Genomic DNA, 21542 nt, shown 5'->3' with positions numbered 1-21542 from the left:
ATTTCCCTTTGTCAATTCTTGTCATGTGTGATAGGTGTGAGTTATAGCTTTAGTGTTGTTTTTTCATTTCCTTAATAGTGTTTTGGAGCATTTTTTCCTGTGGTTGTTGATAGTTTGGACTTTTTTTTTCTTTTTAGGCAATTGGGGTTAAGTGACTTGCCCAGAGTCACATAGCTGGTAAATGTCGAGTGTTTGGTCTGAGGCCGGATTTGAACCCAGGTCTTCCTGACTTCAGGGTTGGTGCTCTATCCACTGCACCACCTAGCTGCCCCAGTTTGGACTTTTTAAAGAATTTTTGTTCATGTTCTTTGACCACTTTTTCTTATTGGGGAATGATTGTCATTATTTGAATTAATTCCTTATATATTTTGAATATCAGACTTATATCAGAGAAAGTACTATTTAGGTTGTACTTCTTCCTCTCCTTTTTATTTTTGCCCAATAATATAATTTAATTTGTACAAGTTAAATGCAGTATAACTCAGCCACATTTGTACCCAGAATTCTGGTAACTTTTTCTTTTTGGTTTTTGCTTTTAATCTGTCCTCACTTTCCTTCTTCTTTTCTCACAAAAACAAAAAAAGAAAAGAAAGAAACAGCCCTTAAAACATAACTGAATAGCCCAGGAAACCATCCCCACTTTGGCTATGCCCAAAAATATTATGTCTCTTTGTGAACTATAAGTTCATAACTTCTCTTTCAGGAAAGTTGTGTTCTTTCTTTATTCTTTTTTTTTTTTTTTTAATGGCTAGGCAATGGGGTGAGGTGACTTGCCCAGGGTCACACAGCTAGTAAGTGTTGTGTGTCTGAGGCTGGATTTGAACTCAGGTCCTTCTGAATTCAGGTCGGTGCTCTATCACTGTGCCACCTAGCTTCCCCATTTTTTTCTTTATTCTTTTGGACTTATGGTTTATCATTGTATTAAGTGGTATATAACTGTAATAAGATCAGAGTTCTTAGGAAGGCTTCAAAGTTTGTTTTTCCTTATAATATTATCATTGTATAAATTGTTCTCCTAGACTCTTGTCGTTCTATATCAGTTCACAGAGGTCTTTCTAGTTTTCTTTGAAATTGTCCATTTTGTCATTTTTATGACACAATATTTTATCACACTTATGACTACAAATTTCTTTTTTTAGCTTTTCCCCTTAATTTCCAATTTTTTGTGTATCATGAGAAGAGCTAGTATAAATTTTTTTTATTTCTTTGGCATATACTCTCAATAGTGCTGTAGCTGGGTCAAGAGTACGCACATTTTAGTACCTTTTTGGGCATATCAGTTTATGACTCCACTAACAGTGTATCAGTGTACCTGTTTTTCCTTTATGAAAATTTAATTTTTTTATTTTGAACTTAAACATAAGTCAGATATACATTTCCATACACGACTTCAAACAGAAAAATAAGGTTGCGCATGTATCTATGAATCTGCATCAATTATGGTTGCTTTACCTGCTAAGTATACAATAAAGTAAAATTCAAAATTGTCTGACTTATCTATATTCCTGCTGACCTTCACTCTGTACTCTTGTTTGTATTTCTGATTTCTGCAATGGCCCTTTTTCGTTCTCTTAAACTTTTTTTGATAATGTTATCACTTGGACCCTACCCTCCAAAAGTATTTGAAAGAAGGAGAACAAAACAAATCCCCAACTTTGCCATTTCTGAATATGTATCTCATTCTGCACCTTAAGTTCATCACACCACTATCGGGAGGTAGGTAGCATATTTCAGCTTCTGGTGGTTTTTCCTCAAGAAATCACATGTCAGGATTTATCTAGGATAAGTCTTTGCAGTATTAAAAAGGTTTAAACTTTTATAACCTAGTAAAATTGATGAGAAAGAGAAGTATGACTGTAGTTTCACAAAACCATTAAATATAAAAATAAAGCCGTTCATGCTGGGCTTTTTCTTAATGGCAATTTTGGGGGGGGGGGGCAATTGGGGTTAAGTAACTTGCCCAGAGTCACACAGCTAGTGAGTGTTATGTGTCTGAGGCCAGATTTGAACTCAGGTCCTCCTGACTCCAGGGCTGGTGCTCTATTCACTGTGCCATCTAGCTGCCCCCGGGCTTTTTCTTATTGAACAGAATTGGCTCTCCATCTGTGAAGACCTTTGTTTCATTTTAGCCTGAGGCTTCAGTTCTTAATTAACAAAAAGCAAACTATATTCCCTTTATATATGGTTTGAGAAGCTGTGAAAGCCCAAGTGTTCTGTCTTCATCAGGTAGCTAAAGAAATAGGTTTCTCCTACCAGTATGGTATAGAAAAAGAACATCGTATCTGGAGTTGGAGCACTTGGGTTCAGATCTTAGCTTCACTGTTGTATAGGTGATATTAAACTATTTCAGTTACTAGAATATGAGGACGATGGGAATAAGCTTTGTGAAGAGTACAGAAAGCTGTACTAGAAAAAAAGTGATAAGTGAATTTTATTGTGGTCACATGGAATAAATTTCAAGAAAACTAATCTGGACTTTACTTGTAAAATGATAGAATCCATTGTGTTTTTTATATATGCATAGGAGAGGGGTTTAAGAGAATGTTCCTTGAAGATAATAGTTCACTGTGTTTCCACAGTTAAGAACACTGAAGGATACTAGAAATAAAACATTCTATACATGTACAAAATCATGGTTTAGCCTAAAAATTATTGTTTCTGTCCAGATCTTGAGAAAGTCATGTGAGCGCAGAGAAGAATATGTGTTCAACAAAATCCTTAAATACTAGAACTAAGGAGTATATTGTGAAAGTCAAAGGAGAGGTTTTAGGATAAATAATACTGCTTCCTATAGTAAGTAGCAGTCTAAGTGGTGATACAAACTAAAAAAAATAGTTTTAATAACAGATTAATTTATGGGTGATAAAATTACGATATTTTGCTGTGTATTGGGGTTGTATCTATGGATCAGTAGAAAAAACGTTAGAGTTCAAATTGGGAAGTGTGAATTCTAGTTCCCATTTTCATCATATTGTTAAATACCCTTTTTGTTTGTTTTGTTTTGTTTTGTTTTTAGGCAATTGGGGTTAAATGACTTGCCCAGGGTCACACAGCTCGTAAATGTCAAGTGTCTTTTCTAAGACCAGATTTGAACTCATGTCCTCCTGACTCTAGGGCCAGTGTTCTATCCACTGCACTACCTAGCTGCTCCTTAAATATCTTTTTTTCTTTTAAAAAAATTTTATTTTTTCCACTTACATATAAAAATGCATTTTAAAATATTCATTTAAAAAGATTTTAGTTCCAAATTCTCTCCCTCCCTCTCCTAACCCCTCCTTGATAAGTTCAGCAATTTGATATAGCTTATACAGTCATGTAAAACATAATTCCATATTAGCCATGTTGCAGAAGATAACAGACAAAAAAGAAACCCAAGAAAAATAAAGGTTTAAAAAAAAGTATGCTTTGATCTATATTCAAACTTTTATCAGTTCTTTCTTTGAAGGTGGAAAGCATTTTTCATCATAAGTCTTTCAGAATTGTCCTAGATCATTGTATTGCTAAGAATAGCTAAGTCATTCATTATTGTTCATCATAAAATACTGTTATTGTGTACAGTGTTCTCCTGGTTCTGCTCACTTCACTTTGTATCAGTTCATTTAAGTCTTCCCAGGTTTTTGTGAAACCATCCTGCATATCATTTCTTACAGCATATTGGAATTCCATCAGAATCATATGCCACAACTTGTTCAGCCATTTACCAGTTGATGGACGTCTCTTCAATTTCCAATTTGTTTGCCACCACAAAAAGAGCTGCTATAAATATTGTTATACATAGGTCTTTCCCCTCCCGCCCCCCTCCTCACGGGATATTACAGACTTAGTCATGATATTGCTGAGTCAAACATGCACAGTACTATAGTTCTTTAGGCATAGTTCCAAATTGCTCTCCAGAATGGTTGACTCAGTTCACTATTCCACCAACAATGCATTAGTGTCCCAGTTTTTCCACATCTCCGCCAACATTTGTCATTTTCCTTTTCTGTCAGTCAGATGAGTATCAGATGGTACCTCACAGTTGTTTTAATTTGCATTTCTCTAATCAATAATGATTTAGAGCATTTTTTCATGAGTATAGATATCTTTGATTTCTTCATCTGAAAACTGCCTATTCATATCCTTTGACCATTTATCAATTGGAGAATGACTCATAGTCTTATAAATTAGACTCCTTTCTCTTTGTATTTGAGGAATGAGGCCTTTATCAGAGAAACTTGCTGTAAAATTTTTTTCTCCCAATTTTCTGCTTTCCTTTTCATCTTGGCTGCATTGGTTTTGTTTGTGCAACCTCTTTTTAATTTAATGTAATCAAAATTATCCATTTTATATCCCATAATGCTTTTTATTGTTTGCGAATGAATTTTCTCTTATCCATAGATCTGACAGATATACTATTCCATGCTCCCCTAAATTGTTTATATCATCACCTTTCATGTCTAAATCACATAATCTATTCTATCTGATTCCATATTATAGGTGAGTTTGTCCCATTCACATTCACAGCTATGATTATTAACTGTGTTTCCTTCCATCCTATTTTCCCCCCATTTATCCTTCTTTCTCTCTTTTTACCCTGTCCCTCCTCAAAAGTGTTTTACTTTTGAACAATAGCTCCCTTAGTCTGGCGCGTCAGTCCCTCTCCCCTCACCCCTTTCTTATTCTACTCTTCTCCTAATTCCTTATAGGATAAGATAGATTTCTGTACCTAACTGAGTGTATATGTTATTCCCTCTTTCAGCCAATTTTAATGAGAGAAAGGATCAAGCGTGGCCCACTGTGTCCCCCCACCCTCACCTTCCCCTTAACTGTAAAAGCTTTTTTGCACCTCTTTTATGTCAGATAATTTACCCCATTCCTACTCTGCCTTCTTTCTCCTAGTGCATCCCTCTTTCTCACTCTTTATTTTTATTCTTGTTTTTGTATATAATTATATCATAGTCATCAACTCACACACCCAAGGCCCTCTGTCTATTGTGGTATTTAAAAGGGGTTGAGAGACATAATTTCTGGGTAATTTAATCATTTTTATTAATAATGCTAGCATTTTAATGAAAGGATGGTCATTTGTCCATCTCTCTTAGACCAAAGACCCCTCATGGTTGTGGGCTCACAGTTTATATGCCTTTCAAAGAGTAGGTGTTCCAGAGGGTGGCAATCAACTTTGGTTCGTGAGAGAATAGGCTATATATTACAGTGAGGATCTTGGGGTACATGACTTGAGTCACCCAAATCTTGGTCAGTGAGACTTATCAATTTCTATATCACCTGTCTGACGTAAGGGAGAATCAGCACTTCCCAGACCTGCCTGAGCAAACACATTGAGCAGGAATGCACTCATTAGCCCAAGCTAGCATTTCTTTTACTAATGAATTAGATCTTGGCCTGGGTAAATATTTCAGACAGATTTCCTACACTGATTGATTTCTGGAAGAGGAAGTGGAATAGGGGAAAGACCTTGGTTCTGATTGAATAATTAATTATTAATACTAGAGAGAAATAATCATTTCTCTGTAGAAAAGTAAACAGTTTAGCTTTGTTGAATCCCTTATGATTTTTCTTTCCTTTTTTCCTTTCCTTATCATTTTATGTTTCTCTTGAGTCTTGTATTTGAAAGTCAGATTTTCTATTCAGCTCTAATTTTTTTCATCATATATGCTCGAAAGTCCTCTATTTCATTAAATTTCCATTTTTTTTCCTCTGAAGGATTATACTTAGTTTTGTTGGAGAGGTGATTCTTGGTTATAACCCTAGCTTTTTTGCCTTCTGGAATATCATATTCCAAGCTTTCAGATCCTTTAATGTAGAAACTGCTAAGTCTTGTGTTATCCTGACTGGCTTCACGGTATTTGAATTATTTCTGTCTGGCTGCTTGTAGTATTTTCTCCTTGACCTAGAAGCTCTGGAATTTGACTATAATATTTCTGGCAGTTTTCATTTTGGGATCTCTTTTAGGAGATGATCAATAGACTCTTTCAGTTTCTATTTTATCCTCTGGTTCTAGGATATAAGCAGTTTCCTTGATAACTTCTTGAAATATTATGTCTAGGCCCTTTTTTCAATCATAACTTTCAAGTAGTTCACTACTTAGATTATGTTTTCTTGATCTGTTTTCCAGGTCAGTTGTTTTTCCTATGAGTTATTTTACATTTTCTTCTATTTTCCCATTCTTTTGATTTTGTTTTATTGTTTCTCAATGTCTCATGGAATTATTTACTTCCACTTCCCCAATTCCAATTTTTAAGGAATTGTTTTCTTCAGTGAGCTTTTGTACCTCATTTTCCCCTTGTCTAATTATACTTTTTAAGAAGTTTTTTTTCTTCTGAATTTTTGTACGTCTTTTTTCCCCTGTGGTCAATTTTGATTTTTAATGAGTCCTTTAGTGAATTTTTGTACTTCCTTTACCATTTGGCCAATTCTGATTTTTAACAAGTTCTTCCCCTCAGTAGATTTTTGTGCCTCCTTTACCATTTTTTCTTGTTCTGTCTTTTAAGGTTTTATTTTCTTCAGTTGTATGTGTATGTGTGCGTGCGTGCCTCCTTTAACAAGCTGTTGACTCATTATTTTTGTGATTTTCTTGCATCATTGTAATTTCTTTTCCCAATTTTTCCTCTCCCTCTCTTATTTGATTTTAAAAATCCTTTTTGAGCTCTTCCAGAAATTCTTTTTTTGGGCCCGAGACCAATTCACATTTTTATTTGAGGCTTTGCATGTAGCTGTTTTGACATTGTTGTCTTCTTTTGAGTTTGTGTTTTGATCTTTCCTGTCACTATAGTAACTTTATATGGTTAGGTTCTTTTTTTTCCCTCACTTTTCCAGCCCATTTCTTGACTTTTAACTTGATATTAAACTTTGGCTTTAAATATTGAAATTAAATATTCAATTGATAATAAATATTTAAATATTGATATTAAAGTTGGATGGAAGGGGCACTGTCCCAAGCTTCAGGTTTTTTGTGCTGCTGTTTTCAGAACTAATTCTAGGGGTCTGTAAGTTTTTCAGTTCTTCCAAGGTGGTATGATCTAAAGAGCAATGTGGGCACTGCTCTCCTGGCTTGTGCTTTGGTCTGTGAGTGACCACAAGCACTCTTTTCCATTCTGGAACTGTGTCCTGGGTCCCTGCTCCTGCTAGTGCTCCTCCTTGCCCTGAGACTGCAACTCTGATCTTCATATGGGCAGTGCAAGAGGGTCCTGCTCCCAGTGACAGAAAAGGGTCAACTGTAATCTCCTTCTGACCACTTGTCTAACCCCCTTACTGTGTGGGCTGAGAGCTCTGAATGCCAGCACTGCAGATTCAGTGTGTCGTATGTCATTGTCCATCTCCCTCCTTCACTGGCCTACTTGCTGCTGGACTGTGTTCTACTCTCACTCTAGTGAGACAGACCTTTCCTGCCATCTAAGCTGTCTTGGGCTGGATAATGGTTTCACCCTATCCTTTTGCTGGTTCTGCCATTTCAGAATTTGTTTTGAGGTGTTATTTTAACATTGTTTGGAGGGGGATATGGAAGGGCTCAAACAAGTCCCTGCCTTTATTCTGCCCCCTCAAAATTGTTTAATATTTTGAACTTCTAGTTTCTTAATGTAATATAAGTGCGTTGAAAACAATAACTTATTCTTTAAGATCCCATCCAGTTCACAATCTTACCCTAAAATTTTGAAATCGAGTTGAAAAAACAACTGAGATCTAGCCAAAATGTCATCCTGACTGTGTGACCTTGGGCAAATCACTTAACTTGTATTTCTGTTTTCTCAAATGTGCAATAGATAATAGTTTTAAGACCAAATTCACAGTCTCCTAGTGAAATAATGTATGTAAAACACTGTATAAAAAATATAAGCGGTTACTACTAAGGAAGACAATCTTGTTCACTCTCAAACTGGAGGCCAGTGTCAAGAAACCAAATGTTGGGCTTATATTTGGCTTTCCTTCAAATCGTCTATCATGTTAGATGCCACCTCAATATAATGACTGCTGAAAGAGAGTGTAAAAGCTACATATATGGTTCCATGCATTCAGGTGGGCCCATAAGGACCACAAGGACTAGAGATAGCTATATATCAAACATGCTTGCATCCATATTAGACAGTACTTTTGCCTAGATGAGCCTATCCTAACCCCTATGATATTTTCAAATAACACTTATCAGTCCTGAGCAGAGTAACAAGCATCCTTGTTAGCTTTTTTTTTAAAGAGCTATAAAAATTCCTCCTCCTCCTTTTTTTTAATTTTTAAAAAAATTTTTAACATGTTTTTAAAACTTTGGGTTACAAATTTTCTCCCTTCCTCCCAGTCACCACCCACCCTCATTGAAAAGGCAAGCATCTCGATACAGGTTATAGATGTGTAGTCATTCAAAACACTTCCATAGTAGTCCTGTTGTGAAAAACTAAGTATATTTCCCTTCATCCTATCCTACCCCCCATTTATTCTATTCTCTTATCTCTTTTGACCCTGTCCCTCCTCAGAAGTGTTTGCTTTTGATTATCCCCTCCCTCAATCTTCCCTCCCCTTTATCAACCCCCTGCTCTCTTGTCCCCTTCCCCCCTTATTTTCCTGTAGAGTAAGATAAATTTCCATACCCCATTGTGTATGTTATTCCCTCTTTAAGTCAAATCCTATGAGAATAAAATTCACTCATTCTCTCTCACCTTCCCCCATTTCACCTCCACTGTAAAAGCCTTTTCTTGTCTGTTTCTTGCAATACATTTTACCTCATTCTACTTCTCCCTTTCTCCTTCTCCCAGTATAATCTTCTCCCACCCCTTAATTTTATTTTCCAGATATCACCCCTTCATCTTCAACTCACCCTGTGTCCTCTATCTATCTATACAAACATAATTTTTTCCGTCCCACTACCCTAATACTGACAAAGGATTCATGAGTTACAAATATCGTCTTTCCCTGCAGGAATGTAAACAGTTCAGCCTTAGTAAGTCTCTTACGATTTCTTTTTCCAGTTTACCTCTTTCATGTTTCACTTGAGTCTTGTATTTGAAGGTCAGATTTTCTGTTCAGCTCTGGTCTTTTCCACAGGAATGCTTGAAAGTCCCCTATTTCATTGAATGACCATTTTTTACCCTGAGGGATTATACTCAGTTTTGCTGGGTAGGTGATTCTAGGTTCTAGTCCTAATTCCTTTGCCCTCTGGAATATCATACTCCATGCCCTCTGGACCCTTAGTGTAGAAGCTGCTAAATCTTGTGTTATCCTGATTGTGTTTCCACAATACTTCAATTGTTTCCTTCTGGCTGCTTGCAATATCATCTCCTTGACCTGGAAATTCTGGAATTTGGCTACAACATTTCCTAGTAGTTTTTCTTTGGGGATCTCTTTCAGGAGATCGGTGGATTCTTTCATTTCTATTTTGCCCTCTGGTTCTAAAATATCAGGGCAGTTTTCCTTGATAATTTCTTGAAAGATGATATCTAAGTTCTTTTTTTGATCATGGCTTTCAGATAGTCCAATAATTTTTAGGTTCTCTCTCCTGGATCTATTTTCCAGGTCAGTTGTTTTTCCAGTGAGATATTTCACATTCTCTTCTATTTTTTCATTCCTTTGGATTAGTGTTGCAGTGCCTTGATTTCTCAAATTGTCCCTGTTTTCCAGTTTCTCCATTCTAATTTTTAAGGAAGTATTTTCTTCAGTAAGCTTTTGGACTTCCTTTTCCATTTGACTATTTTGCTTTTAAGGGCATTCTTCTCATTGGCTTTTTGGACCTCTTTTGCCATTTGGGTCAGGCTATTTTTTAAGGTGTTACTTTCTTCAGTATTTTTTTGGGTCTCCTTTAGCATCACTCTCAGTTTTTCCTCTACTTCTCTTCTCAGAATCCTTTTTGAGCTCTTCCATGACCTGGGACCAATTCATATTTTTCTTGGAGGCTTTGGATGTAGGAGCTTTGGCTTTGTTCTTCTTCTGGTTGTATGTTTTGATCTTTATGTCACCAAAGTAAGATAATACAGTCTGACTCTTTTTGTGCTGCTTGCTCATTGTCCCGGCCAATTTTACTAGAGTTATAAACTCTTTGTTAAGGTAGGAGCCTATTTCCAGTGTGGAGGATGTACTGTTCAAGCTTCAGGGGTTTTGTGCAGCTGTGTTCAGAGATACTTCTAGGGACCTGTAAATTTTCAGTTCTTCCAAGGTGGTATGATCAAGGATGAGGTGTTTACTCCTTTCCTGGCCTGTGCTGTGGTCCTTGAGCACTCTTTTCTGTCTTGGAACTGTGAGTAGGGTTTCCTCTCCACAGCCACTATAAGCTCCGCCACACCAGCGTTCCTTCTTGCCCCAGGACTGCTACTCAGAACTATGACCCAAGAGAATCTTGCACTAGCAGAGAGATCCCTGCAATCCCTCTCTGATCAGCCACTCGATTCCGCTTAAGTCTGTGGGCCAGAAGCTCAGGAGGCAGCTGCTGCCCCCGCTGAGATCTTGGACTGGAGCTGAGACACCGACTTCTCTCTCTCCGCTGACAAGGACTTTTCCCACTGACCTTCCAAGTTGTCTTTGGTGTTCCTAAGTTGAGAAGTCTGGAAACCGCCACAGCTGCCTGTGATTCAGTATGAAAGTATTGAATCTAAAATGTATCCAAAAATGAAATAATTTTAGTGCTTAGGATTGAGATACTGAATTTGGAAAACTAACATTTGTATTTTTTAAAAGTTGTTAATAGCATCAATATTGGTGAAGTGAAAATTGTAGTGAAAATATGCTAATACAATTTCTAAAGTTCATGGAAGTAGAAAGGGCTTTTACAATATTTAGGACTTTTAGCAGTACTGAAACTTGGTACAGTTTAAATTCAATTAAATCAAGCTCACCTTTTAAGTAAACTTACTATATGTGATTTTTAACTTAAATAAAATACTTACAACACTCCATGTTGTTTAGTTCCATGTTTCAAACACGTCAAACTATTTTTAAATTCCGAGCATGGTAAATCTTTGTCACTGATTTTCAACATACAGTTGTTTGTTATCCTAATTCTGTATTTCATCATTTTCAGTCTGGAATAGAACTGTTTGTGAACAGGCTTGACTCTGTGGAATCTGTTCTTCCTTATGAATATACTGCGTAAGTGTTTTAAAGTTTGTTTATATGTAAAGTTTTCTATGTCTCATCAAAAGATGTTTGCATTTTAAAACTTTTGTTGAAATTTTTTCCTCACAAAGCATGTGAAACTTGGCTTTTTATGTGCTGAGCATTAAAAGTTTTAAAAGGAGGGATTTTTAGTTATATAATATTAAAATATGAACTTCATTTTTGTCTATTTTATTCCATGAGATAGACAGAGTTGCTGATTAAAATGTTGATTTCCCTCATTTGTCTCATTGGAAACCAAGCTACTTTCAGTTAAAACTATTTGAGTGTTTTATCATGTCACATGCACTTCTTTATTTTAAATTATCTTTTAAACTTCCTAAACAATTCTATCAAACAATTTTGTCAGCAGATGGAAATGGCGAAGCCGGATTTAAGGGGTTTTGTTTTGTTTTTTAATTACTTAGAAAACACAGGATGTTCCCCCTTTGCCCAGTTAGGAAGAACTAGAGAATCTTAGAGCTAGAAGGAACTTTGACATTATCTAGTCCAGTGTTTATTGATCTTCAGTACTTGATAACTTTTTCCAAATCTGTAAAAAAAATTTTTAATAAAGGCTTTTATTAAACCTATAAACTTTAAAAAAAAAAATCCTTCTTTTATCTTGCTCTTCCCAAACCCTTCCTCAGTGCTTTTTTGTTTTGGGACTAATTTTTTTTTTTAATCCTTGAGTTTACACAGGACAGAGCAATTGAGAATTTAGGTATTTTACTTGTCTGGAATATAATCTGGGTTAGGAAACAGTGATCTACTCTAGACTTTTATTTTAAGGGTAAGTGACCTGAAGCCCGTTAAAGTTAAGTGATTAAGTGACTGATTCGCACAACTAGTTAATAGACAAACTGTGTCACATAAATCCTAGTCTATTACTTGTTCCACTGTGGCACAGATAACTACACTAATTTATTTTCAATCTAATATATGTGCATATGCCCTTCGGAACTAAAACTAACTTGGGAATGAAAAAAAATGCTCCCTTTTTTGTAACATACAAGAGAAAATAGTTTGAAACCAACAAAAAGAAAAACATCTCAAATAATAGCTTAAAAAGACATAGTTTATATTTCATAGTAGAATAATATTTTTAGGAACATAAGTAACCCAGACAGGATTCTGACTAGAAGGTTTATCAGGTTTTTGCACTGAAGCATTGAACATTACTTACTCTTATCATGAAATCTGTTACTTAATTAAGATGGATGATGTGTTTTATTTTATTTTTTTTTCTCTTGTTGAAAAACCAATACTTTCTTCCTTTCTAGGTTTGATTTTTGCCAGGCAGCAGGAGGAAAACGTCCATCTGAAAATCTTGGTCAGGTATTATTTGGGGAAAGAATTGAACCTTCTCCATATAAGGTTTGTATTTACCATTATAGTTTACAATTATAAACTAAGCGCATGTTTTATTTATTCTTTAATTTTATCAACATCAAAATTCACTGGTATACATTTTATTAAAAGATATGATTTAGTGTAAAAATACAATAGCACATGAGGGCACTATTAGGCACAAGCAGCAGTATTGTTAAGTGTGGAGGATCCTAATGCTAAAATGTTTTACTAACATGTATCTTAAGAAATTTTTGCTTTTTGTTGTGTAGAGATTTTTAGTCATACTGGCTAATTTGTGTTTCAAGGAAACAGCTGTAACATCCATTCTGAGATCTCCTTTGTGTTTGCCTACGGATTAACAAGCGGCTAAAAGAAGTCTTTCTTGAGAGCTGATTATTGCCCCTGAGCTGTTGATATAGAATAAAGTTACAGACTTCAGACAGCTCAAAAATCACAGAGGAAAAGACATCAAAAGCCTTCAACCTAAGGAGGTGTTTTGATCTTTTAAAAATAGGTTTGAAGGTTAGATTACTCTCAAAAATAAAACTTTATATAAAATAATTTCTTATTTGTGAATAGTGACTATTTTCCTTCACCACACAAATAGAAAATATTCATTATTAATAGCATAATCTTTATATGTGAGGGATGCAGGGGCAGATAATAAAATCAGAAACAAAGTTGAACAGAAAGGAATTCTGGATCAAGCATTATGAATATGAATCTGATGTCCTCCCAGATCTCTTTAGGTTTCAAGATAGACCAAAACAGACAATCATATTATAGAATGTGGAGGGTCTGAAGGGATCCAGACGATCAGTCAGTCTAACTCTCATATAGATGAGGAAATGAGGGCCAAGAGCAGTTAAGTGCTCAAGGTAACTTAGCTAGTTTATGGCAAAGTAGGGTGAGATGCTTTTTCCATTATACCACAAAGTTGCTATTATTGCGTTCTACTTTGATTGCCCAGAGTTCTTTAGGTTAAACTATACAGCCTAGCTTTATTTATTTATTTTTTGCTTTTTGGTGAGGCAATCAGGGTTAAGTGACTTGCCCAGGGTCACACAGCTAGTAAGTGTCAAGTGTCTGAGGTTGGATTTGAACTCAGCTACTCCTGACTCCAAGGCTAGAGCTCTATCCACTTCGCCACCTAGCTGCCCCTATTATTTTCAAATACAATAAAATTATAGCTTACATACAGCTCAGAATCATATACAGTGTGCCCCTAAAGTCTTAATGCAGTATTTGAAACTGAAGTACTTAATTAAGTACTTAAATATATATTCTTATACATTTTTCTACTGATTTCTTGTTTTTTTTTCTCCTCACCATCAAGATTAATAGTTCCTTTAGGACAGTAATTAGATTTTTATAAATAGGTATTGAAGGAAGTAATAAAACAAATTATATTCAGAGACTTATCTTGAATTATAATTTGTTTTATAATAATGAAATGTGCCTGTTTATAAAAAATATAGACTATTTTATCACAATTTACCATATTATACATTTAAAAATTGATTGTTAGGCTCATAAGTTGAAGTAATGTTGAAGAACCCTAAATTTGGGGAGCCTTTCGTTTAAAAAAACAACAGCACAGTGATTTTTATTTTGAATTTTGTTTACTCACAATTAAGATCTTGAAAATTGACAGAGCAAGAAATATTTTGAACGTAAGGGTTAAAGAGAAACACATGTTGGCATGAAATGAATGAGCTTTCCCCCCATCACCAACTATGCTTATTTTTAAAAGCCATTAGAGTATTCTTCAGAAAAGATTGTGATTATTTTTACTAGTGATAGAATAATGCTCCATTATTTTCCAACTTTTTGTTTTTGTTTTCTCAAGATCAAATTCAGATTTTGTGACATGTAGACTGAAATCTATGAGCTGTCAGACTGGAATTTCTATCAAAAAGAAGACAGAAAAATATTGTTTACCAAACAGGAAAAACAAAGTAGATGATGAATGTTTTTTAAGAGTGCAGAATAAGATTACATTTTTTAATCTGCTAAAAGTATTTCCTAGTATGAGGGTATGACATTTATGATTAAACTTCATTTTAAATGATTGGAAGAATTTTGTGTTTGGTGTGTGTGTGACATAGCTGTAAGTATACCTAAGGTGTCTTCTATTAATTGACATTCCATTTTATTTTAATACAGTTTTCATTTAAGAAGGAGGAAACCTGTAAGATTGTTTGTACAAAAACATATCATACAGACAAAGCCGAAGACAAGCAAAAATTAGAATTCTTGAAAAAAAGTATGTTACTGAATTATCAACATCATTGGTAAGACATGGAATTATTAGTAGGCCCACTTTTTCCTTTTTCAGGCTATGTTGTCTGCTTGATATTAAATTTTATTTTATAGGTTAATGAAAGTCTTTGAAAAATAACAATTTTTATGCCTTGAAATTTTTAATAAGTAACATTTAGCTGCATGTAAAATGGAAAATTCTGGCTTAAAGGATGTTTATTTAATACAACAGCTTTTAAGAGAACCTTTAGATAAATTTATTATTCTCTGTTACTATGACATGTAGTATAATAATCCCTTATTTTAATCCTAGACGATTCTCATTATTTATGCAGTTGAGAGAGGAGCTTAAGAGAGCTCCCAGTGAAAATTGTTAGTGTTTTACTTTAGACGATGCAGTTGTGTATTTCAGGATCATTGGTGTGGAAATCATGATCACAACCTTTGTGTTTTTTAGACTTGTTATGAATGGAAAAATTAATTGCATTTGCCAAACCTGATAGTGAATTATTCTCAATTTAGCTAAACTTGTCCTTGTGTTCATCACTGGTCTTGCACTCTAAACCTTCATAGCTTGACCTACTAGAGCTTGCATTGGGTGCCATTACCTTTGGGAACCCACAGTCACTTTCATGCCATGAGGAGCTATCAGTGGAGGGTTCTTGATAGTTTAATATGTACATTAATAAGTAAATAAAGTGAGTATGCAAGAACCGTTCCAGACCTGATAGTCTGTGAGTCTAGGAAGTCTTTATAGATATATAAGCATAATAATCAAGAATTGAGACATTATAAGGATCTTATGACTATTATTTCCTTAATTTATTCTTTTGAATTTTTCTTTGAAAGTAATTTATCTTTACACTACAGTTGTGTAGTATATTATACGCAACACTTGCAAATAGAGAAAGAAACAAATAGCTGAAGTGATTAAGTTAGAAGTAAAATCTTTGTTCTATCCACTTTGTAATGATAGGTTGATGTACTCTTTCCCCATTCTTGGTGACAGGGTTACTTGCAATCTAGTTGTTCTTTGAGTTGGTTAAATCTTTATGATCCTTTTCAGCAGCATCTTTTCATCATGTTCATTGCCTTTAACTCTTTCTGCTGGTGGTGCTCCTTTCCCCTCCCCCCCAGTCTTATTAGACTCAACTATTAGCTACCTCAGTATTCCAGTTCTCTTCATGATTATTGGACTGCTTTTTTCTGAGTCCTCTTATTCTCCATTATTATTTTATACAAGTGCCCTGAACATTTCAGTCCTGAATTTCTGCTGATTTTCTTACTATACCCCCTACATTTAATTTATGATAAGAATACATCCAAATCTCTATAACTTCTTTATAATTTAGTGTTTCATGCTACTTTCAGGAAGTCTTTTTTGGTGTCACAACCACACCTTAAACTAAACATGTCTAAATGTTAACTAATTTTATTTCTTTGCCAGACTATCATCTTTCTGAATTTTTATGTTATCAGCAAAACTACTATATTCCTGATGCCTCTGGAATTCTAAGTTTGAAGTAAATGTGTAATTCTTCTTTCTCATTGTTTCTGTCCAATCTTGTTGCTAAATCCTGCCTGTCCTCTTATAACATAATTTTTGCATGTATGCTTTTCTCACCATTTATTCCCACGATGCTAGCCTGGGACTTAAATCACCTTGTATCACAATTACCTGCAATGAGTAGACTTCACATTGGTACATATTCCTGGTTCCCTCTTCTGTAGTAGCAAGAATTAATATTTTTCTGAGGTGGAGTCAAGATGGCAGAGTAAAGGCAGGGACTTGCCTGAGCTCTCCCCCATCCCTCCAAATACCTTTAAAAAATTACTCTAAACAAATTCTAGAGCAGCAGAACCCACAAAAAGATGTAGTGAACAGATTTCTAGCCCATGACAACTTGGTAGATTTGCAGGAAAGGTCTGTTGCACCAGGGTGAGAGAGGAGCACAGGCCATGCCAGCCCAGGCCCTAGCAAACTCGGAGCAGGCCTCAGGGCCACTAAATCATTGGTAGTAGTGGTACTTTCCAGACTCACAGATGCCAGAAACAACTTAGAAGGTCGGCAGGAAAGGTCTGTCTCACCTGGGTGAGAGTGGAGTGCAGTCCAGTGCAGGCTGCACCAGCACAGCCCTGGCCACAGCAAACCAGGAGCGGGCTTTGGGAGTGATCGAATCAGTAGTGGCAATGATTGCTTCTAGAGCTCTCAGCCCATAGATGGTAAGGGGGCTGAAGAACTAGTCAGAAGGAGATTACAGGGGTCTTTTTGCTAGCACTGAGGCAGGACTCTGTTGGTGGCAGTCTCAGGACAAGGAGGAACACTAAGATAGCAGAGCTTGGGGCCACAGTGGAGGGGGAACCCTCCTCACAGTTCGAGGGCAGAGAAGAGTGCTTGTGGTCACTGATAGACCAGAGCACAGGCCAGTAGCAAATAGCTTTCCTTAGATCATACCACCTTGGAAGAATTGAAAACTTACAGGTGCCTAGAAGTATCTCTGAAAACAGCTGCACAAAAGCCCTGACGCTTGAGACAGTGCCCCCTCCACCCATTTTTATTTATTTATTTATTAGTTTATTTATTTATTTTTGGCTAGGCAATGGGGTTAAGTGACTTGCCCAGGGTCACATGGCTAGTGAGTGTTATGTGTCTGAGGCCAGATTTGAACTCAGGTCCTTCTGAATCCAGGGCAAGTGCTCTATCCACTGTGCCACCTAGCTGCCCCAGAGTCGTACTTTAACAAAGAGTTAAAAGACAGGTAATAGACTGGGAAAATGAGCAAACAAAGGGAAAAAACTCTGACTGTAGAAAGTCACTATGGTGACAAGGAACATCAAAACAGACAGAAGACGACAACAAAGTCAAAACCTCTACATCCAAAGCCTCCAAGAAACATATGAATTGGTCTCAGGCCATTGAAGAACTCAAAAAGGATTTTGAAAATCAAGTAAGAGAGGTGGGGGGAAAATTGGGAAGAGAAATGAGAGTGATGCAAGAAAATAATGAAAAAGACTCAACAGCTGGGTAAAGGAGACACAAAAAAATACTGAAGAAAATAATACCTTAAGAAACAGACTAGGCCAAATGGTAAAAGAGGTCCACAAAGCCAGTGAGGAAAAAAAATGCCTTAAAAAGAATTGGCCAAATGGAAAAGGAGATCCAAAAACTCACTGAAGAAAATAATTCCTTAAAAATTAGATTGGAACACATGGAAGCTAATGACTTGTGAGCAATCAGGAAATCATAAAACAAAATCAAAAGAATGAAAAAATAGAAGACAGTATGAAATATCTCATTGGAAAAACAACTGACTTAAAAAATAGATCCAGGAGAGAAAATTTAAAAATTATTGGACTGATTGAAAGCCATGATCAAAAAAAGAGCCTAGACATCATCTTTTAAGATATTATGAAGGAAAACTGCCCTGATATTCTAGAACCAGAGGGTGAAATAGAAATTGAGAGAATCCACTGGTCACCTCCTGAAAGAGATCCCAAAATGAAAACTGCCAGGAATATTATATTATTAGAGTACTTATAAGGAATATATATCGACAGAGGGCATAGATGTGAGTTGAATATGAAGGGATGATACCTAAAAAAATAAGATAAGGGGTGAGAGGAATGTACTGGGAGAAAGAAAAAGGTAGAGGCAGAATGGAGTAAATTATCTCACATAAAAGATCAAGAAAAAGCTTTTACAGTGGTGGGAAGGGGGGAGGTGAGGAAGAGTTAATGAACCTTACTCTCATCAGAATTGGCTCAAAGAGGGAGTAACATACACACTCAATTGAATACAGATTGAAGCATACTTTTTTTTTTACTTAAAAAAATAAAGAATATTTTCATTTTTATTTTGATCACACCATTCACTTTTTCAAAGTCCTAGAATAATTCCAAATTATATCTCAAATCAGTTTACGTTTTCTAATCATAGGCCTTCTGCTATTTGCTGTCCATTCTCCTAAGGATTCTCCCATCTTCTGCTACATCCCAGTTCTGATCTATACTAGTAAAAAAAAAAAATTCTGGACCTGTGCCGCTTCATTGATATCAGAATTCCTAGTGTCAAAACTTCCAGGAATGCAAATAATATAGTTTCCTGGAGTACTGTGAGCTTCAGTGACTAGTCTGTGATCACATAGCCATCAGAGGCAGAACTTGAATCCAGGACTTTCTGATCCCAAGGCTAGCCAATGTGCCAATCAATCGTTTGCAGTTATTAAGCCACGTTAAGTCACCCCTATGTTCCAGGCACTGATGATACAGAGACAGAAAGTTATGTTCTGTCAAGGGAGACAATATATGTACATGTAAGTGTATACAAAATAAGTGTAAGGTGATTTGGTGGGGAAGGGGAGGTAGCTTGCCACTAATAATGAGGTGGCATTTGAGCTGAACTTTGAAACAGTTAGCCCTTTTAAGAGACAAAGGTGAGAAGGGTATACATTCCAAGCATGGACCAGGACAACCTGTGCAAAGGTGAGGATGTGGACCATGTGAGCAGCAGTAGAAGGAATGGCTGAAGCATAGAGAAGGAGTCCTGTCTAAAAAGTCTCAGAAAGCTCGTCGGAGCCAGGTTATAAAGGGCTTTAAATGCCGGAGGAGTTGGAATTAACCCTAGAGCTAGATTTTCACAAATCCTTAATGTCCATTATTGTCCATTCTGTCCTTTTTTTGACAGAAGAATTGATCCTTAGGAAGTGTTTCATGTGTGACATTCTTATTTTATTAACGAGGTGGGATTTTTTTGTTTGTTTGTTTTTTGGCCTTTATGGGTATCTGAAGGATGGAGTTGGATGTGGAAAGCTCTTCTTCCCCTCTCCCTGGTCCTCCAAGTACACACGTTTAGGGGACTTCTTTAATTCTTTTTATTGTCTTAAGCTTCTTCATTATGTTTTACCTCTCACAGGGTAAAGTAAGTGCATTAGGTTCAGGGAGCCTTTGTTTGAATCTGTTCTGATTTTTCATCAAGTCTGAGATCATTTTCCACAAGGGGCTAAACTAAATAGGATCCTAACTCTCCTTTTTTAGTCCAGAGTTTTAGTAATCAAAACTGCCAAATGCTGCCCCTAAGCCTGCTTTCTTTCTTTTCTTTTCTACCTGGGATCCCCAGGGTTTCTAGAACAGATCCTTCTCTTGGTAGCAGAAACATCCTTCTCCCTACTCTCCTCTTTTCTCATGGAAGAGAAGATAAATGTTCCCCCACCAAAAAAGACAAAAGCAATGTTACAGATATCCTCCCTTCTAGGTGCCTTTCTAATGGATTTTTCCCTTGCCTAATCTTTGGATTGAATGAAGGACAGGTACGAATGTGGAATATCATTGTCAGTCTTGATACAGTATTTGTCTGGACAAAGTTGTGTTCCTTTATATTATTTATATATATATATATATATATAGTATAAATTTTAAAAATGTATTATTTACATATATGTATATATTATGTAAATTTAAAAATATATATGTATGTATTATTTATATATAGTGTAAATTTTTCTCCTAATTCTGCTAATTTGGCTCTGCATCAGTTCATGCAAGTCTTCAGGTTTCTGTGAAGCCATCATATTTAACTTTTCTTAGAAAACAATAATATTCCATTTCATTCATGTCACTTTTTTTTTTTCAGCCACTGCTCAATTGATACGTTCCCAATCTATTCCAATTCTTGATTATCCCCATTATTTATTAATGGAGAACAGATAGTCGTTGAGTAATTTTAAAAAATCAATACTTTTTTTATTTCATAATATAATTATACTACTTATTTTATAAAACATTCAGACCAGACAAATATTATGTCTTGACAGTCTTGAGTGGTTTTCTGATTTTCAAGGAGAGGAAAGACTTGGTTTAGGAGAATAAGGATATATGCCAAGACAAACCGAGTGCTACTCTCATCCTATTCTGGATTCATAGAAAGGTTATTTGATCCCTTCTAGTATCATGGAGAAGTTAGCATTTAAGTTGAGCTTTAAAGAATGGTTAAGAATTCAACAGTAAAGAGAGAGCTATAGAGCAGTTCAAACATAGGAAATTGAGCAAAGTTGAGGTATCAGGACAATAGATGGCAGATTTAGGGGCAGATAGTAGACCAATTTGGATGGATCTCAGGATATATACTGTTTAGGAATAGGAGACACGGCAGGAGAGGTGGAGTACCACTATCTTATCGGAGACCTTGAATGCTGGGCAAAGTATTTTTAACTTTCCTCAGTAAGGAATAGGGCCAGCCACTGAAAATTTTTGAGCAGAAGGGTGATCTTATGCACTTCTCATGTGTGACTTTTTTATTTTTGCAGTTATTTGTGTGGTTTGCCTCTGACCCTTCCCTCCTACTTTATTGTGTTGTGGAGATGACCTTGGGTTCTTGAAGGCTGTCCTAGCAAAGCAAAAGTTCTGACCGGTTTTTACCGAGATGGAGTATCTTAGACTATAGACCTGGAAATGAACTGCTGGTTTTTTGAGAACCAATGTAACTACATTATGAGCAGCTCTTAAAGAATTTTTAAAATTCAAAATCATTAAAGCTTAATGCCTATGAGATTTGTTAGTTTGTTTTTTTTAATAGTATGCATGATATCTGCTGCAACCTTAAAATGTGTCATTCTCAAAGAGTACCTTGAAAAATGGTAGTTAGTATCATTTTTATTGTTGCCTGAGAAGTTTGAATTTGCCTGCTAAGGTTTTCACAGCTGGATCTAGCATAATATGTAATCTGAGAATCAGGAATTTAATTCTCATACGTATTGTCCTTATTTTGGAGACAAAAGGTTCATTCTCCAAAGCTCTTCATGACATACCTTTGAGGAACAGAGATTCATGTCATCTCCAGTTGTTGAATTTGTTATTTAAGC

General features: G+C 35.8%; 1 protein-coding gene across 1 annotated transcript in view; it reads left to right on the top strand.

Moving 5' to 3' along the window:
* The window catches only part of TM9SF2 (transmembrane 9 superfamily member 2), an 84517-nt gene that overhangs the window by 22364 nt on the left and 40611 nt on the right, over positions 1-21542 (top strand). Inside the window, exons 2-4 of the mRNA XM_027854109.1 lie at positions 10997-11064; positions 12354-12447; positions 14590-14717. Coding sequence (XP_027709910.1) covers positions 10997-11064; positions 12354-12447; positions 14590-14717 — 290 coding nt within the window. The remainder of the gene's footprint in view (positions 1-10996; positions 11065-12353; positions 12448-14589; positions 14718-21542) is intronic.

Source organism: Vombatus ursinus, unplaced genomic scaffold, assembly GCF_900497805.2.
Source record: "Vombatus ursinus unplaced genomic scaffold, bare-nosed wombat genome assembly UNPS02010304.1, whole genome shotgun sequence".
In the NCBI taxonomy this organism is placed as follows: Eukaryota; Metazoa; Chordata; class Mammalia; order Diprotodontia; family Vombatidae; genus Vombatus; species Vombatus ursinus.
This window is presented reverse-complemented; position numbering and strand designations above follow the sequence as displayed.